Genomic DNA, 17,101 nt, shown 5'->3' on the forward strand with positions numbered 1-17,101 from the left:
ACCAAAAAACAGTAAATGACATCATTGTTGTATTCAGCAACCAGGTAACATGCTCAAAGCTTTTTTGACACTAACCACAGCAACTCAGAAAATTAGCTTAATTGCACTATTTGACTGTGGAGTGCAGGTTGAACTCCTCAGACAATCAGATTCTCAACTGTGTGTGTTTTTTTGTGGCCCGTGACACCCCCCTGTTGGTCCCTGGGACAAACTGATTATTTCACATTCACTGCAAAGTCATGACACAACAAGGTACAAGTAATTCATTTATTTACAGTGTAAGTACACAAACAAATATAAATGAGAAAGTAAATCTTGCTTATCTGGTCGCTTACATAATTCAACAGGTGTAGAGTGGCTGACCGAAGAGATCGAGGATCAAAAATCAACAACTACAGAATAAGCAGCAGCGAGAATGAATTACAACGGGCCGATCTGACAGATGTGGCAGAGTTGTTCATCACAGCCATCACATCATGTCAGCAGGTTGAGCTAAATATAAACCCCCCCACCAGAACACTGCTGCAGGAGGAGCCTGTGGAGGGATGAAGGTCAGCTCTCCTCTCCACGTTCTCCATGAAGAATAATTTCAGTAACTGTTTAAGGGGATTCACAAAAGTATGCGTCTTCAATGCCCATGGAAATACTGCTGTTTGCAGCATCGGTGCAGGATCACTGAGCCTCTCACAGCGAGAGCAGAGGCTGTGTTCAGACCCGTCCTCACACGTCAGTGAGAAGAAAAACATGAGAAATCATTTACACGTCAGTATTACAAGTACTTCACAGCTTCAAAATAATACAAATAAGAAAAACGAGAATGTTCATCTGTACACAGTGAATGGATATCTGGTGTAATGTCAGATGACACCCTCGCCCCCTACAGAGAACACTAGAAAGGGGGCAGGGCGTTGCTGGACAGTACACCAGTGCCTGGAGGTGAACAGACAGAACATCTTGCCAACTAATGGGTGAATACACAACCTCCTGCAACCAAGATACCAAAGCATATTTTTGGTACGTTCATGGGTTCAACTAGCACTCAAGCCTCCACATGTGACTCTGAAGGCTCACCTCTAAACATGCAAAGAAGTAGTTTCTTTTTATTTAATACAAATGGCTATAGAGTTACTGAAGAGAGCCATCAGTGGTGGGGAATTATTAAAAAGAGGGGAGAGTGGTTGGTGGGAGGAGGGAATGAAAACTGCAAATACCAATGAAAAGCATCACACGCCAAAAACTACCCATACATATATAAAATGAAGAGCTGCTGGTTCAGCTTGATACACTGTACTGCAAAAAAGAGAAAAGGTTGTTTTCTGATCATGTATGAACTAGCAATCATTGATAGTGGAAATGTAAGGTTTAAAAAAGAAAAGAAAAAGGAAAAAAAAGGAATTCTCCCACAGAAGGAGGAGGAGGAGCCAGTGGCATTAACTGTTCTGTCATCAGTCTGTGTCCTAGAAAAGAGAGCGGGGTTACCATGTTTTCCCTGGACAAACCACTGCCCATTCAGAATCTGGTGGTGGAGGTGGTGGTGGAGGTGGGGGCAGTGCGGAGGGTTGTGCAAATGTCTCCTGAAAAAGTGGACAGAACAGTCCTGAAGTCCGACACGCTTTAATGTTTTCAGAGGTCAGACCAACACACAAACAGGAGAAGAGGGAGGGGGGGACAGAGGGGGTGGGAGATTCTGAAGGAGGCAGCGGTACTGAGAGCTGTCAGTCAAAGCAGTTTGTGCTGAGTCAGAAGCTGGCTTCCAATGGTAGCTGTAGTAGTAGAAGTAATTAATAGTGGTGGGTGGTAGTATTAGTATGTCTGATTGCTTCTGAGTGAACAGGGCTTGGTCTGCCAGGTTGCATTGTGGGGGCTCATCGCGGAGCTAGGAGATGGAGACCAGCAGGCAGCGCACCGGACACCATCTGGAGGAAACACAGGACAGGAAGTAGGAGGGTCAAAACACACACAACAACCTTACACGTGATCTACGTCAGTGGATGCATTGAGCTTCACATGCATGCTTCCTTGTGCCGTCACTGCTTCTGCATCAACATGTGTACACACATAGAGCCCTGTCATTTGCCTAAACGCATTCTCAAGTCACCAAAAACATATTCATGTTCACGCCATGAACTTCGAAACTGAGGAGCTGCATGGTTGTAACTAGCGATGGCGGATTGGTGATAAGAACAATATCCCAATATTTTCTGGCTTTAGACAATATTTTTCTTTCTTTCCAGTGACATCGTGATTGGACAGCCACATTCATATCGTTTCACAGGAGAAATGCTTTAACAGTGTTGCGATGGAAGGAAAAAGCTGTCAGCAGGATTACAGTATCAGGCAGGAAATGTGCAAGGATGTGTAAAATTACAAAACTGAGTAAAGGAAGAGCTGTGAAGCAGCTGCAGGCACGTGATAAACACAATGTGGTGATACCTACAGTACGTCCTGTAAGACTGGCGTTTGATGAAGCCAATCACAAGTCTATTAACATCACTCAGTCTGTAAAATAACAAAGCTGTGAGCAAAAGCTGTGAGGAGAAGTTTGGATTTTCTTCTTCTGAAAACAGTATTGACCTGTCGCAGGTATGTTGAAAGAATTACTGGCTGCTGTTATTCCTTTATTTAGTTACTGGCTGTGGAGACATCCCTCTGTGGAGTGACTACACTGTCAGTGAATGAGGAAAAAATTCTTCAGCTCAGCTGAAGCTTTTTTCCACAACAGAATCTAACAACCCATAATATGGAGCCTGTAAGAACCCAAAAGGTCCAGGTGTTATGTTCTGCCTGGTTTTCCACAACGTTCCAGACATGCAGTTTACAATACAGTCCTCCCTCTGCAATATCGCTCAAATCTTAAATGATTCACAACTGTCATCTTAGCTGAATAGTAGGGTATAAGATGTTGTGTATAATAGAGGACAAACAGGTTAGATAGACTACAGTGAAAGTACAACATTAATGCACAACAACTGAGTAGATCTAAAAAAAAAAAAAAGTCAAAACAAGTTTACATGTGGTCACTGCACCAGGTTTGATTACACCGGTGACATCCATTAAGGCTCAGTTTCCCTCAGTACAACATCCACATTACTGCTGATGCTGCACCAAGCTATTCTATTCTGTCCTCTATTCTACCATCAGTCATGAACAAGATCCTGAGATACTTAAACCCCTTTGCCCCCACCAGGAACCGCCACCTTAACATGGTGGACGTGTGTGTCCCCGTGATCCTGGGATCGAGGGTAAGTGTCTGGCAGTTGCCTGACTTATAGGGGTAGAAAAATCGGCGAGGACGGAGCTGCAGCACCAGCCAAAATCTACTCACTTCATCTTTGGGTCCAAGTGAGTATCTGTGACACTGACACTGTGTTACTGGGATATCACTTTCATGAGGAAGGGACAGACGTCGCCAAAACACAAAGCTGTCATTAGTGCAGACACATAAAAGTGTAAACTATCATCTTGTTAAGTGTGTAACAGTAAGAACACCTTCATTTTTAAAGAAGGTAGAACAACACCTCTCAATCAAAGAACAGCTGAGAAGAATCATCTGTGCACAGGAGGATCAATTCTGTCATCAAAAACAAAGGTAGACTTAAAAAATATTAAAACACATAAAAGAATGGAATCTCACTAATTGTGCACTGACTTTTGTTGTAGTTGTTTTTTTAATGCGGACCTCTCACTGTTGTTCAGTGAATTGGCTTCATTCTTCTTGGGATTCACATTTTAGTGATATTGACCAGACGTGTACTCAGTGCTGCTGTATTCTGCTTGTCACCACTACAAACTGCTTGGTAGTTGAGTGTGTGCGAGTCGACTGTGCTGCCCTGTTCCTAAGTGGAAGACATAGATCACTACTGCAAATGCTGCATGAATCTGCTAATTAAGCGTTACTTGTACTAGTCTAGCACTACTAGTCACCAACATTGAATCTACAGTTTAAACAGACAAGCACCTAACATTTCAGCACAACATCTAACACTGTGAATCCTTTGTACTTCTCTGTACTGGAACAAACATTTGTTGCAGTGCTGATCTAAACACACGTCCTGTATTATTAATTCTGGTGTTTGCCATATTGCGAACCTGTGGTTGCATTCCTTCCAATGTACCTGGACCATGGATTAAGACCACCTCGTAGGCAGTGCTGAAATTCAGGTTCAGGAACTAAGCCCCAAGTACAGAGACAAAAGCAGAACCTGTGACAATGGCTTCACCTGAGGTTATGGGTTGTTAAGTTCCTGTGGTGGAAATGTTGTGTATGAGGCTTCAGCATTCTGAGTTTGTTTTTGTATTTTGTTTGTGTATCTTGTCCTGGTAGTTGTAGTCAGGTTTATTGCCAGTGTTTTGTTCCAGCAACAAACCTACAGTAAATGCAACTAGCAGGATGTATACCTCTGCAGCACAGCAAGGAAACACAATCTGTGCAAACACAAGAGAAGTTCTGAGAGAAGAGACAGAACATAGATGGATCAGACTGATTTTAGACTGACTTTATTTGAACCAACTTTTTCCTCCTCTCTCTGAATTGATGACATGCTCTCAGCCGCAGCCATGAGAAAGCTCAATGCTGACTTGCAAACGGGTAACTTAATATCATGCATGTGTTTAGTGCGGAAGACCAGAGAGGCAGGAGTCTGAGGGTGAAATAACACGGGGACTGCATCAAGCAAGGTTGGAGGTGTGGGTGTAGGTGAGGGAAAGTAAATTCCTTTGGGTGCTACAGCTGAAGGCCTGCCATCTGATCGATGTGGCCTCAGGCATCAAACCAACACGGCAAGCAACAAGCCACAGGCGCAGAGCTGATTAAAGGGGGCACCATGTCACCCTGAGTAGGCAATGAGGGAGTTACATTCTTAGGCTCTGGTGCACTGCGATGCATTATCCACTCCAGTTCTCAAGTGGACTGAACTCTCATGTTCAGACAATAGTCGGTATCTGATTGTTTGTGAGACTTAGGCTTGATATAATTAACAGCATCTACTAGTTGTGATGGATTGTGCAAAATGACTCCAATAACTTGGTCATTCAAGCTAAGTCTCATTCACAAACTGGATGTGCAGCTCACTGGAGACTGACTGACATCTGCTGTGGTGTTCACCCCTGATTCCAGGTGAAACTATCGACAGGAATCTGTTAATGCTGGTGATCTAATGTGATGCTCACCACGTTTTCTTCTTGTGTCCCTTCTCTATTTAGAGGATCTGATGAAATAGCAGAACCTAGGCTGAAAGTGAAACACCCTGGAACCAGGACTGAACACGAGCCCACTGTAGAACTGGAGTTAGGATGCATGCATCCCTGGTGCTTTAGGGACGGGACTCACCCAGTGTTGCCGCCGTCACACAAGGACGTGGCGAGCGTCTACTTGGCGTGATGCTCGTAGGGAATGCTATTCTGAGGTTCGGGGAAGGGAGAGAAAAGGCCCAATAGGTCAAGTCAGAACCCACATTCTGCACCAACCACACAACTGGAGAAATCTGGCTGAACAGCAGCACGGCTCTCTAACAGAAGACATGAGGCTGATGTGCTGTAACAGCTGAATAGAGACTGTCTTCTCTCTGCTCTGGATCTGGGTCCTGTGTGAAGCACTACACATCAGCCTGCAAATCATGTTGACAAAAACTTGAGGAGAATCACTCTCTGCTAATCACAGACTAATGTCTAATGATCTAATGAAGTAGCAAGATGCAGACTTCCATGAAGACAAAGTTTAACGAACTTTAAAATGCAATTCCACCTCCTACTGGTTACTGTAAAGCCTCCTGTGTATTTAGGGGAGGTCCTCTACTGAAAGCCTGGCCTGGGGTGAAGTGGAATTATCTACAGTTTCTTCTCTCTGCCCGTGCTAGTGGGTTTGGTGACACTGCAAGATGAAAGCAGATGTTTCTCAGAGGTGTCTTGTACCTGTGAGGTGGACATGCGGGAGGTGTCCTGCCGTCCCGTTAGGTCTGAGGATGACACGTTGACGGGGGCGCCGCGGTGCAGTCGCATGCTGACCTTTCGTTCACGCTCCATACCAGATACTTGTCGAGGAGACGTGTTTGCTGGAGACCAGAGACAAAAACACAGAACACCATTAGCACGATCGACTTTCCAGGGGATGGATTTGCATCAGATTCCACACAAATAGGTCGGTTTTTAATTCATGTGTCTGAGTTTGGGTAAGGACATTAAAACTTTATCCACATCTTCTCTTAATGCCAAACTGCATTAATGTTGTTGTAACAAAGAACCTACATAACATTGCATTGACTATATTTAAATATGGTACAAAACACTAACTGAAATCAGGAAACTTGTGCTGCTGATTTTGATACTGTCATCAGCAAGACTGAACGCCCTATATGAAACTTGTTTCCACAATTTTACAGCCGACAGTCAGAATTAAGTCATATTGTAAACCACTGCACTGAATCCTTGAAATGATGTTTTTACAACATTTATACTAGTGTCACCTACTAACAGATGCTGAGTTCAGAGGTGCTGAGGCAGGCTGGAGTGAACTGACCTGTGTGTGAGGTGGGCGTTAGTGGGGTGGGTGGGGCTCCATCCTGAGTTCCTCTTGGTCGTCCTGATACAGCAGGTATTCCTCTGGCCCCTGGGTTCCTGCTGTGCCTCAGCCTGTCCTCCCGGTCCCGGCGCTCTCTCTCTGCTTCCTCTGCTGCACGGTTGGCTCCCTGTGAACAACAACAAGATGCAATCAACAAAAACACAAATGGTAGAATAAAACTAACAGTCTACGGCCAAGCTAGAGCTCTGTTAGGCTATATCTGGAGCTTTGAGCTAAATGCTAACCTCAGCATGTTAACAGACTCACATTGACAATACTAGCTCGCTGATGTTAAGCAGGTGCAATGTTTTACCATGTTCACCGTCTTAGTTTAGCACATATAGCTCATAAGCTAAAGTAGTGCACACATGATAATGTTGACCTTATGATAATGATAGGAAAAAAAAAGATTCACCAAAGTTGTTAAAATGACTAGAGGCGTGTTGCTAGCATGGCTGAAAATACACACAAGGCTTAGATACCGTTTCTGACCACAACTAATAAGGATGGTTATTCATTTATACCTGGTGTTCTGTTTTTAGATCAGTCTAACACAACAATGATTATATTATTATGTGGAAGGGTGTTTACTCAACAGCAAAGGTTTTTCCATCATAACAAAGATTAAACTTTGCGGGTAAAGAATATGACATGAACACAACATGGAAATGATCAAAAAATTGCAATCCTCTGAATTGCAAACCTTTGCTGTAGCTGATGTTTCAACCCCATAGAGTTCAGAGATTACGATTAGTACTCACAAACTTCAGCATGTTCCAGTCAAACACATAGTCATAAGAGAAGCCCTGTCTGTGAAACAGGTTCCTGAAGAGCTGTCGTAGGTACGAGTAGTCCGGCTTGTCATCAAAGCGCAGGGAGCGACAGAAATTCAAGTAGGTTGCAAACTCAGCTGTGACAGAGAGGGAGAATACATCTCTCAACAGATGGATACTGACCAATACGAGTCATTATGAGGTCCTTTTAGAAAAATTTAGAATAAATAAATAAAGCCTAACAGAGGCTGAAACTCACAGGGATACCCCTTGCAAAGCACCTCAATGGGGGTGGACATTTTCTTCTCACTGATGCGTTCATACTTCTGCCTCTTGGTAGCAGCCTTCAGGCCTTGCCAAGGCAGTGAGCCCAGATTAAAATACATGAGAACGTAGCCTAACGACTCCAGGTCATCGCGCCTTGACTGCTCTGTGGAGGGAGAGCACAGAAAAGGAGAAGGATGAAGAGAGGAGGAAAAATTGATTACAAAAATCAAAAAATACTGTCACTGTCTAACAAATTCAGCAACGTGTTCAAGTCAAACAGAGCTACTGTACCAATCCCGAGATGTGTGTTGATTGAGGCGTAGCGTGCGGTGCCAGTCAGGTTCTTGTTCTCGCGGTAGGGGATGTGCTGGTGTGTGCGAGCGTCACGGTATTTTTTAGCCAAGCCAAAGTCAATAATGTAGACTAGGTTGCCCTTTTTGCCCAGTCCCATCAGGAAGTTATCAGGCTTCACATCTCTGTGGATAAAGTTCTTGGAGTGAATGTACTCAATGCGACTGATCTGTGGAGGAGCAGAACAAAAAGACAAACTAGGTCACTAGAGAAGAGCAGATTAATGAGGTGACTGACTAGACTTGATGACCATGATGTTAATCAAATGTTATTCAATCCATCATAATTTTTCAAGATATTCTATGAAGTTTTTTTTTTCTCTTTTGTCTCTCCTTTTTCTCCTGCCTTGAAAAGGAACTACTGAGGACATTCCTGCTTTCATTTTTATAAAGTGCACGGTGTGGGATACACTCCGGCAGTAGACAGAAGGTAAAGACTGTGTCAAGTCTCACCATTTGATCAGCCAGCAGCAGGACTGTCTTGAGGCTGAACTTGCGTGAGCAGAAGTTGAAGAGGTCCTCGAGGCTGGGTCCCAGCAGCTCCATCACCATCACATTGTAGTCACCTTCTGCTCCGCACCACTTTATTGTTGGAATGCCCACTGCAGAAACATGGGAGCAAACGCAATTACAATGGTTGCCTAAATAGAGGGATTATCTAGAAAAGAGGCTCCAATTATTACAGTTTACTCAATATAAACATTTACACAACTGGGAAAAAAAGATCCATGGGAAACTTTTTTTCTCCGTTTGACTCTCAGCTGCAGTTACAACCACTGTTTGTCCTCAAATGATGTGGGGCTGCCACACATGACAACTTGCTTTAAGGACAACAATTTGCAGTTATGTGCTTTCAGTCTCTCTCCTCTAACGCTGTTTGGTGACTTGTGGATTTACATGGGGGAGGATGGAAGAGATGGGAGTGAATCAATGAGGAGGAAGATGGCAAGAAAGCAGATAAGGTGAGGGCAACAAATCATGTGTTTGAGTATGAAAAGAGATGGGGGTGGGGGGGGGGGTGGGGGGGGGGGGGGGGGATAGAGAACAGAAGTCTAGTGTAAGATGAGGGTTCCAGCATGTGAGCTGATGCATCACCTCCTCCTTGCATCATCTTGTAGATCTTGCTCTCGATGTGGAGCTGGGGGTGTTTGGTCTTCACACATTCCAGCTTAATTGCAACCTCCTCACCCACTGAAATATCTGTGCCTGGAAAAGGACAAATGGAAATACATTAAAGGATCTGTTCACCCAAATTACAAAAAAAACCCAACCCCCCCCCCCCCCCAAAAAAAAAAAACCTTGCCAACATACACATATAGGTATCTTAAATTTTGAAACATTCATTGCTGAGACTTCTTCAGTTGTTTCTAATTAAAAATGTAAAGATCTGTGGGTTAACTTGAGTAAATCACAGTGTAAACTTTTGCAAAGTAGTTCAACATAAAATTTTAAACAGCAAAGTTCGAGCTGGCATATTAAGAAATTAAACTTTTTCCATTATCATAATCTACTTCAAAGAAAAAACAGATATACGTGACTATAGCCCCTGGCTATAGCTTTTACACATCCTGAACAAGACAGCAATGTTGTGCCTTTACTCCGCCTTGAGGTCTAAAAAATATGGACTGGGGGGCACATCTTTATGTCAGCAGCGGAGATAGCAATGGGACTGTGTAAAAGCATAATCAATCCATAATCACAGAATGTTTGTGGTGGGGTGAGTTGTGCCACCAGGGGACTGAAAAATGTCTGAAGAAGAAGTTAGCAGCAAACCTACAGGAACCAACACGTTGTAGATGTTGCAGAGTGACTTGCACGGCTAGCAAAAGCACCTCCCCACTCAGTTCACCCATCACTGTTGTTTAGAGAGCAACAGTGGTATGCTTGAATGTGTTTTATACGTCAGACTAGACATCATATGTCAAGCCTCTGACATCAGCAGTGGGATGCCATGTAAAAATCACACACTGGGCCGGCAATATGCTGCCTTTGTCTGGTTCGGAGTAAACAAGCAAAGGCAGCATAATGGGGGGTCTTCATAGCAGCAATACAGCAGGATTTCTGTGGAAAAATAGATTATGATGAAAATCCTGGTCCATCCTGGCCCCACAGAAAATCAAAACACAGCTAGAAACGGCTTTTGAGTGGAACCATAATTGCCTGGTTTCATTGCAATAGAAAAGGCCACAATGTTAAATAAAGCCAAGCCTTCAAATGAACACATGAAAAGGCAAATGTGTGACTTCTACTATGAAGGACTTTGCTGATACTAAATACTTAATTGAGGAAAAAAGTTTGTGCATTAGATGATAGTAGTTTGAGCTTGGTGTTCTCTTTAATCTGACAATTGAGTGCATATTAGCACTGAGATTATTTGCAGATTTACCATCTGACAGAAAATTGTCTGATGACAACTATGTTAACTGCTTGATCATCAGTTTAAGTGATTTATCCTGCAAAACAGGAAACCTTCACTGTTTCCAGCTTCTTTGTCTTTCTGTATCATTATTGCGAACTGACTGAAAATCTTTGGTTTCGGGACTTTTCGAGACTGCTGTAGGGCTACACTGTATGCTTGACGCTAAATATTGTACAGGCACTTCTTCTCTATCTATAGGTGCAATGTTGGATTACAACTATGATGGACCCTTTCCATAAGAGAAATCTTTGTTTGCATGTCATTTCTAAATCTACGTATGTGCACCTGGCCATTGCTCCACTTCCAGTGAGAAGTTTTTAACGTTCAACAGGAAACACCTGATCAGAACATAGATGTATTCACAAAGATTGACTTTCTCAGCCCAGCATTCACAAGATATCTGCCCGAGGAAAACAATGTCAGCCTGTGATGCGGAGCACACAAGCATTGATAAAGTGGTTATTTCTGGTGGTTCCTCTCCTACACATTAAAGTCAATTTTAAGTCTTGGGGAGTACTAATGCATATATGAAAAAAGTTGCACAAAGCCTTTTGAAGCTTCAAAGGAAGCTCTGTGAAATTTGTGATAAAAAGTCTGGAGATGACAGTGAGAATCAAGAAGTACCCAGACCTCTGTAGCCAACTGCTCACCTCTGTTTAGAGGTTAGAGGCTTGAGACAACAACAGCCACAAGCATAACACACTTGAATCTATGAGTGAGATGTCCATGATTGAGTTGTATTGTGGATAATATAGGTATCTGCTTTAGATGAAGAAAAATAATGCATGGAATAATAAAAACACTGTATCTCTGGTTCAGCTGTGTTGCTTTTTATTATTAGTTTGTTTTTCACATTGTCCAACAGGAGTCCCACAATGTTATTGGAGTGCAACGCTAACTCAGTGGAGCAGTCTTTTAAAACCTACATGTGCAAACATGTTTGATGATTCACATGTGGGTTTGGTTACATAAAACCAGTTACATTAGTTTCACGTACAAGATGAAGGAATGTGACTAGACCACTCTCCATCACATGGGTTTATGTTACAGAAACAAGCGTGTTTGTTACATTATCCAAGTGAGTTCTGTTTGCTTCAATGTAAAATAACATTTATGATATTGTTTAAGGAACATTTTAAAATGGGAATAGAAGATGGGAAAACACTTCTAGAACCCATGATTCCTACCACTCTGTATGTCTACTAAACTCATAGACCAGGATTCTGTCCTGTAGATGTGTTTCTCTGGGTCTGTGAAGTTGAACCTTACTGAATTTAAGGTTTAACAAATTCTGCGGTTGCACCAGGATCAAAATCTGCCATTGCCCAAAGTTGGCACTGAATGGTAAAGCAGTCTATCGACAAAATTAATGACCGACTAATTGTTGCAGTTGTTCAACAAACTAAAATGTCAAATGTTTCACTTTTCGCAGTTTTCTATCATTTTATGTTTTTTATAGATGGACATGAATTGATAAGGAAAATAATTATTAATGCATTGACTTACTCTCTCCAGTCTCACACACCACACAAAGTGACAACCATTTAATCCTCACTATCCTTACGAAATAGAACCTTACAAATTGTTTCAGTCAGTGGACATTCCTCTAGGACAGGTGCTATGGCCAAGTCAGGCTGAGGGCAGTACTCAACTCGGGGTGGCACAGAAAATAGTGCTATGTGGTGGACCCACATAGATTGTAATTATTCTCATCACAGTTTACGGACTGTTCCAACTCATGGTGGCTCATATGACCAGCTATCACCTAAAACAACTTTGTGCCTTTTCCAATAACTGGATTTCCAGAGTAGATATTTTACATATCGCAGTGTTTCCCTTGTATACATTTTGCAGTGCCTATCAAACGTCCAGGCACTACACTAAGATCATCTTAACGTTATAAATAACCTGTTGTTCATTTATCATTAATCACATAACCTTGGAAATGTTTACAACAACAAAAGACCCATAAAAAGAAAGATCAACACCTGGAGCCAACAAAACTGTCCAGTGCAGATGAACAACCTGCTGGTCACACAAAACCTACAGAGACCCAATCTAGCTCTCATCAAAGGTAACCCGCTACAGGGCACAAACAAAAACTCTTCCAGCTCAGTTTCCCACAGGTTGATCATTTACTTGTGGTGGGTGGTGTTCCCCTAAACAACCGGTACTAGCTGCAATTTACAGATGTTCCCTCACATGGAACGCCTCACATGGCAGGGTCTCCATAGATGCTAGCTAGGTGCCAGCACGCAGACAAACTCAGACAGCTGTGTGCCCAGAGATGAGCTGGTCTGAAGGGAATGAAATATGGTATTCCAGTGTATGACATATCTATGATGAATCAGAGCAATTTTATCTATCTGGGCAGGTCTCAGTCTACCTGGGTAGGCTGCCCAAGCAAAGCCTATGTATGGGAAATACTGCAGTTACAGTAGATGTCTGAGACTTATCAATACAGGTGCAGTAAAAAGCTAATAGTCTGTAGTAAAAATGTCCTGTCAATTTCATATGATGACGGGTCTGACTGTTTACTGTGGTCACTGTTCCACAAACGTATTGGAGCTGTGTACCAGTAACTGCTGGGTGTGTTTTGCTTTGCCAAACCCGCTAGACTTGCAGGACAGACCCCAAGCTCTTGGCTCAGTTACAATACAGCAATTGCATAAATCCTGTGCAAATTCAGGCTTTTGTTAAAGAACAGAAAGATCACATGTCAACATCTTGACACCATATTATAGGCTCTGTAACCAGGAATCAGAGATGTCAACTCCTCCAGCATCGTGCCATGGCAAGATCAAACCGACTCTTGTAAACAACCATTTCCTGAGAAGTTTCCTAAGATAGCAGATCAAAGGGCTATTTTACCCCAAAGCTAACCAATGCCTTCATCAACTGGAAAACAAGTGTTCCCAGTCTCTTTATCTTCACAAACACATTCACCAAACTATGCAACAGTAAATCCAAGTCACACATCAAATGAGTGATGGAAACTAAAAGAAGTAACCTTGGAAAATTACAAGAGGTGGTAGGTTGGGTTGTTGTAAGAACAATGTTTCCAGTCATCATTCCACAGGTCTGGGCTAAAATGACAACCAGCACATTTTATCAATTCTTTACACAGCAAAACGAAACTCTTGGCTTTTGCCTGACAAATATGCTCTACATGTTGCTTTGTATATTTATCTACATATATGCTTTGTCACAGGCAATCTGCCAGTATTATTCTAATATTAATGGTGTTAAATTATAAACGTAATCCCTGTGGATGTGTAGTATTCTGGACTGTAAACTTTCTTATATTATGAGTTTGTAAAACTAACTGAAAAAATTGAACTCAGGCTGAAGAATAAGAGCCTGAAGCTTTATTTCAGATATTTCAGATATCATACTCACTGACAGACATAGATTGTCATTATTACTGTAGGTCGATGACTGTGTAGCTGTTGTAATTTGAGCCCACGTCAGAATGACATAACAGGTATATCCCACTAAGGTGGCCTTACAAAATATAAGCAAATTGGTACAAGTGTTCCAATGTGAGAACACTAATACATTCAAAATTGACAGCTAGTACAGAGGGGGAAGGGGGGGCTAATGGCAGAGAGCTGCATGTTTATAAAAAATAATCTAATCCAGCAGCATCTTGAAGTTATCACTGGATTTACGTAACATAATATCTGTTAAACACATTAGCTGTCTTACCTGCATTCATACAGTGCTTGCAGTGCTAACACTATGTCTTGCTTTATAATTTTAACTGACAGCTTGTAGTAGTTTTAGCAGGACAGAGGCTAGAAAAACTCAGATAGCTTAGCTGTGACGTAAAATGACATGGATAGGAGAATGACGTGAATCTAATTTCATTTGGACAGGGAAGTATCTTTAAATGTTGCTTAATAGGGTGGGTAAAGCATGATGAAGATCATTTTTACTCACCTAAATAGATGTCCCCGAAAGATCCACTTCCGATTTTTCTGCCCAGTCTGTATCGGTTCCCCACTCTTAGCTCCATTTTGCTGTTAGCTAACGTTACGTCTGTTACTTCGCTCGTAAACTGGTAACTAACGTTGTTTATTCTAAATGTTCAGCTATTAACCTTTTGTTTACGTTACCTTGGCAAATACTCCTCCTTCTCTGACCGGTTTATACCCCCCTTAATTTACAATCCCCTTCCCCCCCAGAATCCCAGTTCCTTCGGTAACAAATTTCACCATCCCTTTTTTAACTTTCTGAGGAACGAAGAGCTATAATATCGATATCATCCGGTAGTGTGAAACGCGTAGTTTATGTTCTCCGTATCTGGGGGCTCATTGTTGGCCAGAACATAAGGATGGAGACGGATTTTGCTGACAGACTTCGTTTCTATCCGTGCGCAGCTTCACTCCAGTGTCAGATTCTCTCCCACCGTGAAAGCTGCTGTTGGCGGCTGACGTCACTTCCCCTAGCAACAAAACATGGAAGAAAATGTCAAGGCAAAACTCGGTCACTTAAAAAGTCTGGCAACGTTATAAACACAGTTACATGCACATGGAAAACTCAAATAAGCCAAGCACAACTTAACCCTTTTGTTACGTGACATAAAGCTTGTACATGTGGCTACTAAATGACACTGAGGCTCCTATGGCAGCTTTCTTCTTCTTGGTGACTTGTACCTGCTGTTGGCAATAACAGTAAAATACCAGTGAACTGATTTTAAAATGATTGATGAAGTATCCTTACTTTAATTACAAGCAAGTTTGATTTGCAACTAAGTCTTTAATCATCCAGATATAATACTATCTGAATTTAGTCAACTGGAAGAAATAAAGCAACAAACTGACATATTAATAACTCTTTATTATCTGTTGTTTATTTTTTATAGATTGTAATTAATAGCTATACTGTGTCATGCACAGTATGGCAACATATACATAAGCAGCCTTTTACATGAGTGATTAGTTGACCGGTGTGTCATGCAGGACTGATTCAACCAAGCAAGAATGGAACCAGGACAACAGCATGTATGTGCATGTTTCGACCACAGCTTCCTCTCAGATTAACACAACTAGTGTGTGTGGTTTTATAAACAGACAGTCCTGTGCCAACAAACTGCTGTCAGCTTTGAATGTGGCATTGTGTTTGGCAGAAATGTCTGAGCCCCTTTCCTACAAATGTATTTTGATCCAGACCAGTTTCAAGTTTCCACTGTGTTGACACACATCAATTCTGGGTTTTGCTCCAGCATTCATAATCCACGGCATTCACACACATGAAAACCAAAGTATAATCCTGTGTTTCTTTAAAAGTAGAACAAAAGTGAGAATGAGAATGTAAGATAAGCTTATCCAGCAAGAAGACCACACTCCACTTTAAGTTTCCTCTTTGCACACATCATATGAAAGGACAAATTCAAGGTAGGCAAATCACATGGAAATACATGTCTTTGTTATAGAGAAGTAAAAGACCAGTTGGAGTCATGCCCTTATCACCAGACACTCAGCCAATGAACTGGGAGAATAGAGTATCAGCTGTTAATTTTTGCATCTAATATTCTTCAAACTCACTTACATAATATATATTTTCATAAAATAAAATGAGTGGCAAAGGATTTATCATAGACTCCAAATTATTAATTCAGTGTGATAAATGATTAGAGAGATGTGTTATTAGGCAGCTTAAGTGCCTCTTGTTTTTACATCCATCTGGTAGAAAGTGCCAGCACCTTGTCATTGGCTTGAATTCTGTCCATATTAAAGCCAGTGAGGAGGCAATAGATACAGATGGAGGACATCCTACTCATTTCCAAATCAGTTCAGCTCCAGCTCTGTAGCCACGCCCACCGATCTGAGTTGAGATTTTTTTGATTGGCTGCACATGGGCCGGCCACACAGATTTTTTCTCATTGGCTGCCTGTGGGCCAGTCAGCACTGAGCTGAGGCAGCTCACATGGCAGACCTGTTGTTCTACAGATTGAGTAATCGGCTCACACGTGTAGACCAATGCTCTGCATGGAGTCTGCAGGCCCTGTTCACATCTTGGAGGAATAATGACCTCACAGTTTAAGACAGCCTCATGGTGTTCACAATCTTAGTAATGATTGTTTGTTTCCGAAGGTCACCTTTAGATTTTGTTTATTGGTGGACATACTCCTTGCACTTTGTCAGAAAAATATAATTTCACATACATGGCAAACCAAACAGTGTTCGTGCAATAATAAAATACAGCAGTTAGCCATGTAATGCAATGGAATTAATGTGCGTTTTGATGACACAGTGGAGAAACGAATGTTATTATGAATAATGGGCAAGTACCATTTGAAATGTGTATTCTATTGAGTATTCTCTATTTATCTGGCAGCAGATGGGATAGATAGTTTCCTCCCATTGTCCAAAACATACAGACCATACATTTGGTGTGGATTTGAGTGTGAATGTGTTCATAGCCCTCTAATAGATTAGCAAGTTGTTCATGGTGTATCATGCTCCTTGTCCATATATGCTGGCACAGACTCCACCCAGTTGTGTTATTTTCCTCCTGTAACTGAAGTGAAGTGTTTTCAGTTACCGATGATAACTTACAATTTATTCAGACTGAAGAACAGAATTATGATTTTGGTTTGTTGTTTGGCTTAAAGTGGAGATTGTGAGTAAAAACTGATCCACAAATAAAATACATGCAGACTTTACAACAACTTTGCATTGCTACAGTGAACATAAAGTGCCCCACACTTCAGGACAAAGTGTACTCTCAG

General features: G+C 41.9%; 1 protein-coding gene across 3 annotated transcripts; it reads right to left on the bottom strand.

The window, feature by feature from the left end:
• Positions 1-253: 253 nt before the first annotated feature.
• Positions 254-14,815, bottom strand: csnk1db (casein kinase 1, delta b). Of its 3 annotated transcripts, none has more exons than XM_071462627.1 (10): positions 14,308-14,815; positions 9,042-9,152; positions 8,400-8,548; positions 7,888-8,116; positions 7,589-7,759; positions 7,318-7,466; positions 6,515-6,683; positions 5,911-6,050; positions 5,330-5,395; positions 254-1,916 (listed from the first exon to the last, which is right to left on the bottom strand). In XM_071462627.1, exons 1-9 carry the CDS (start codon positions 14,381-14,383, stop codon positions 5,345-5,347), a joined length of 1,245 nt encoding a protein of 414 aa, XP_071318728.1. In that variant the 5' UTR covers positions 14,384-14,815; the 3' UTR covers positions 254-1,916; positions 5,330-5,344. The 3 variants fall into 3 exon arrangements, with proteins under 3 accessions (XP_071318728.1, XP_071318729.1, XP_071318727.1); XM_071462628.1 differs by having other exon boundaries at positions 5,330-5,400; positions 14,308-14,808; XM_071462626.1 differs by lacking the exon at positions 5,330-5,395 and having other exon boundaries at positions 14,308-14,804.
• Between the last annotated feature and the right edge of the window lie 2,286 nt (positions 14,816-17,101).

This window comes from Trachinotus anak, unplaced genomic scaffold (genome assembly GCF_046630095.1).
Source record: "Trachinotus anak isolate AG129_WGS33_773 ecotype Australia unplaced genomic scaffold, CSIRO_AGI_Tana_v1 ptg000025l, whole genome shotgun sequence".
Lineage (NCBI taxonomy): Eukaryota > Metazoa > Chordata > Actinopteri > Carangiformes > Carangidae > Trachinotus > Trachinotus anak.

Coding starts and splice junctions, on each gene's coding strand:
- csnk1db (XM_071462627.1), bottom strand. CDS start 14,383: ATGGAGCTAAGAGTGGGGAACCGATACAGACTGGGCAGAAAAATCGGA. Junction 7,467..7,588: donor GCTTTGCAAGGGGTATCCCT/GTGAGTTTCAGC, acceptor TCTCTGTCACAG/CTGAGTTTGCAACCTACTTG. Junction 6,684..7,317: donor ACTGGAACATGCTGAAGTTT/GTGAGTACTAAT, acceptor TGTTGTTCACAG/GGAGCCAACCGTGCAGCAGA.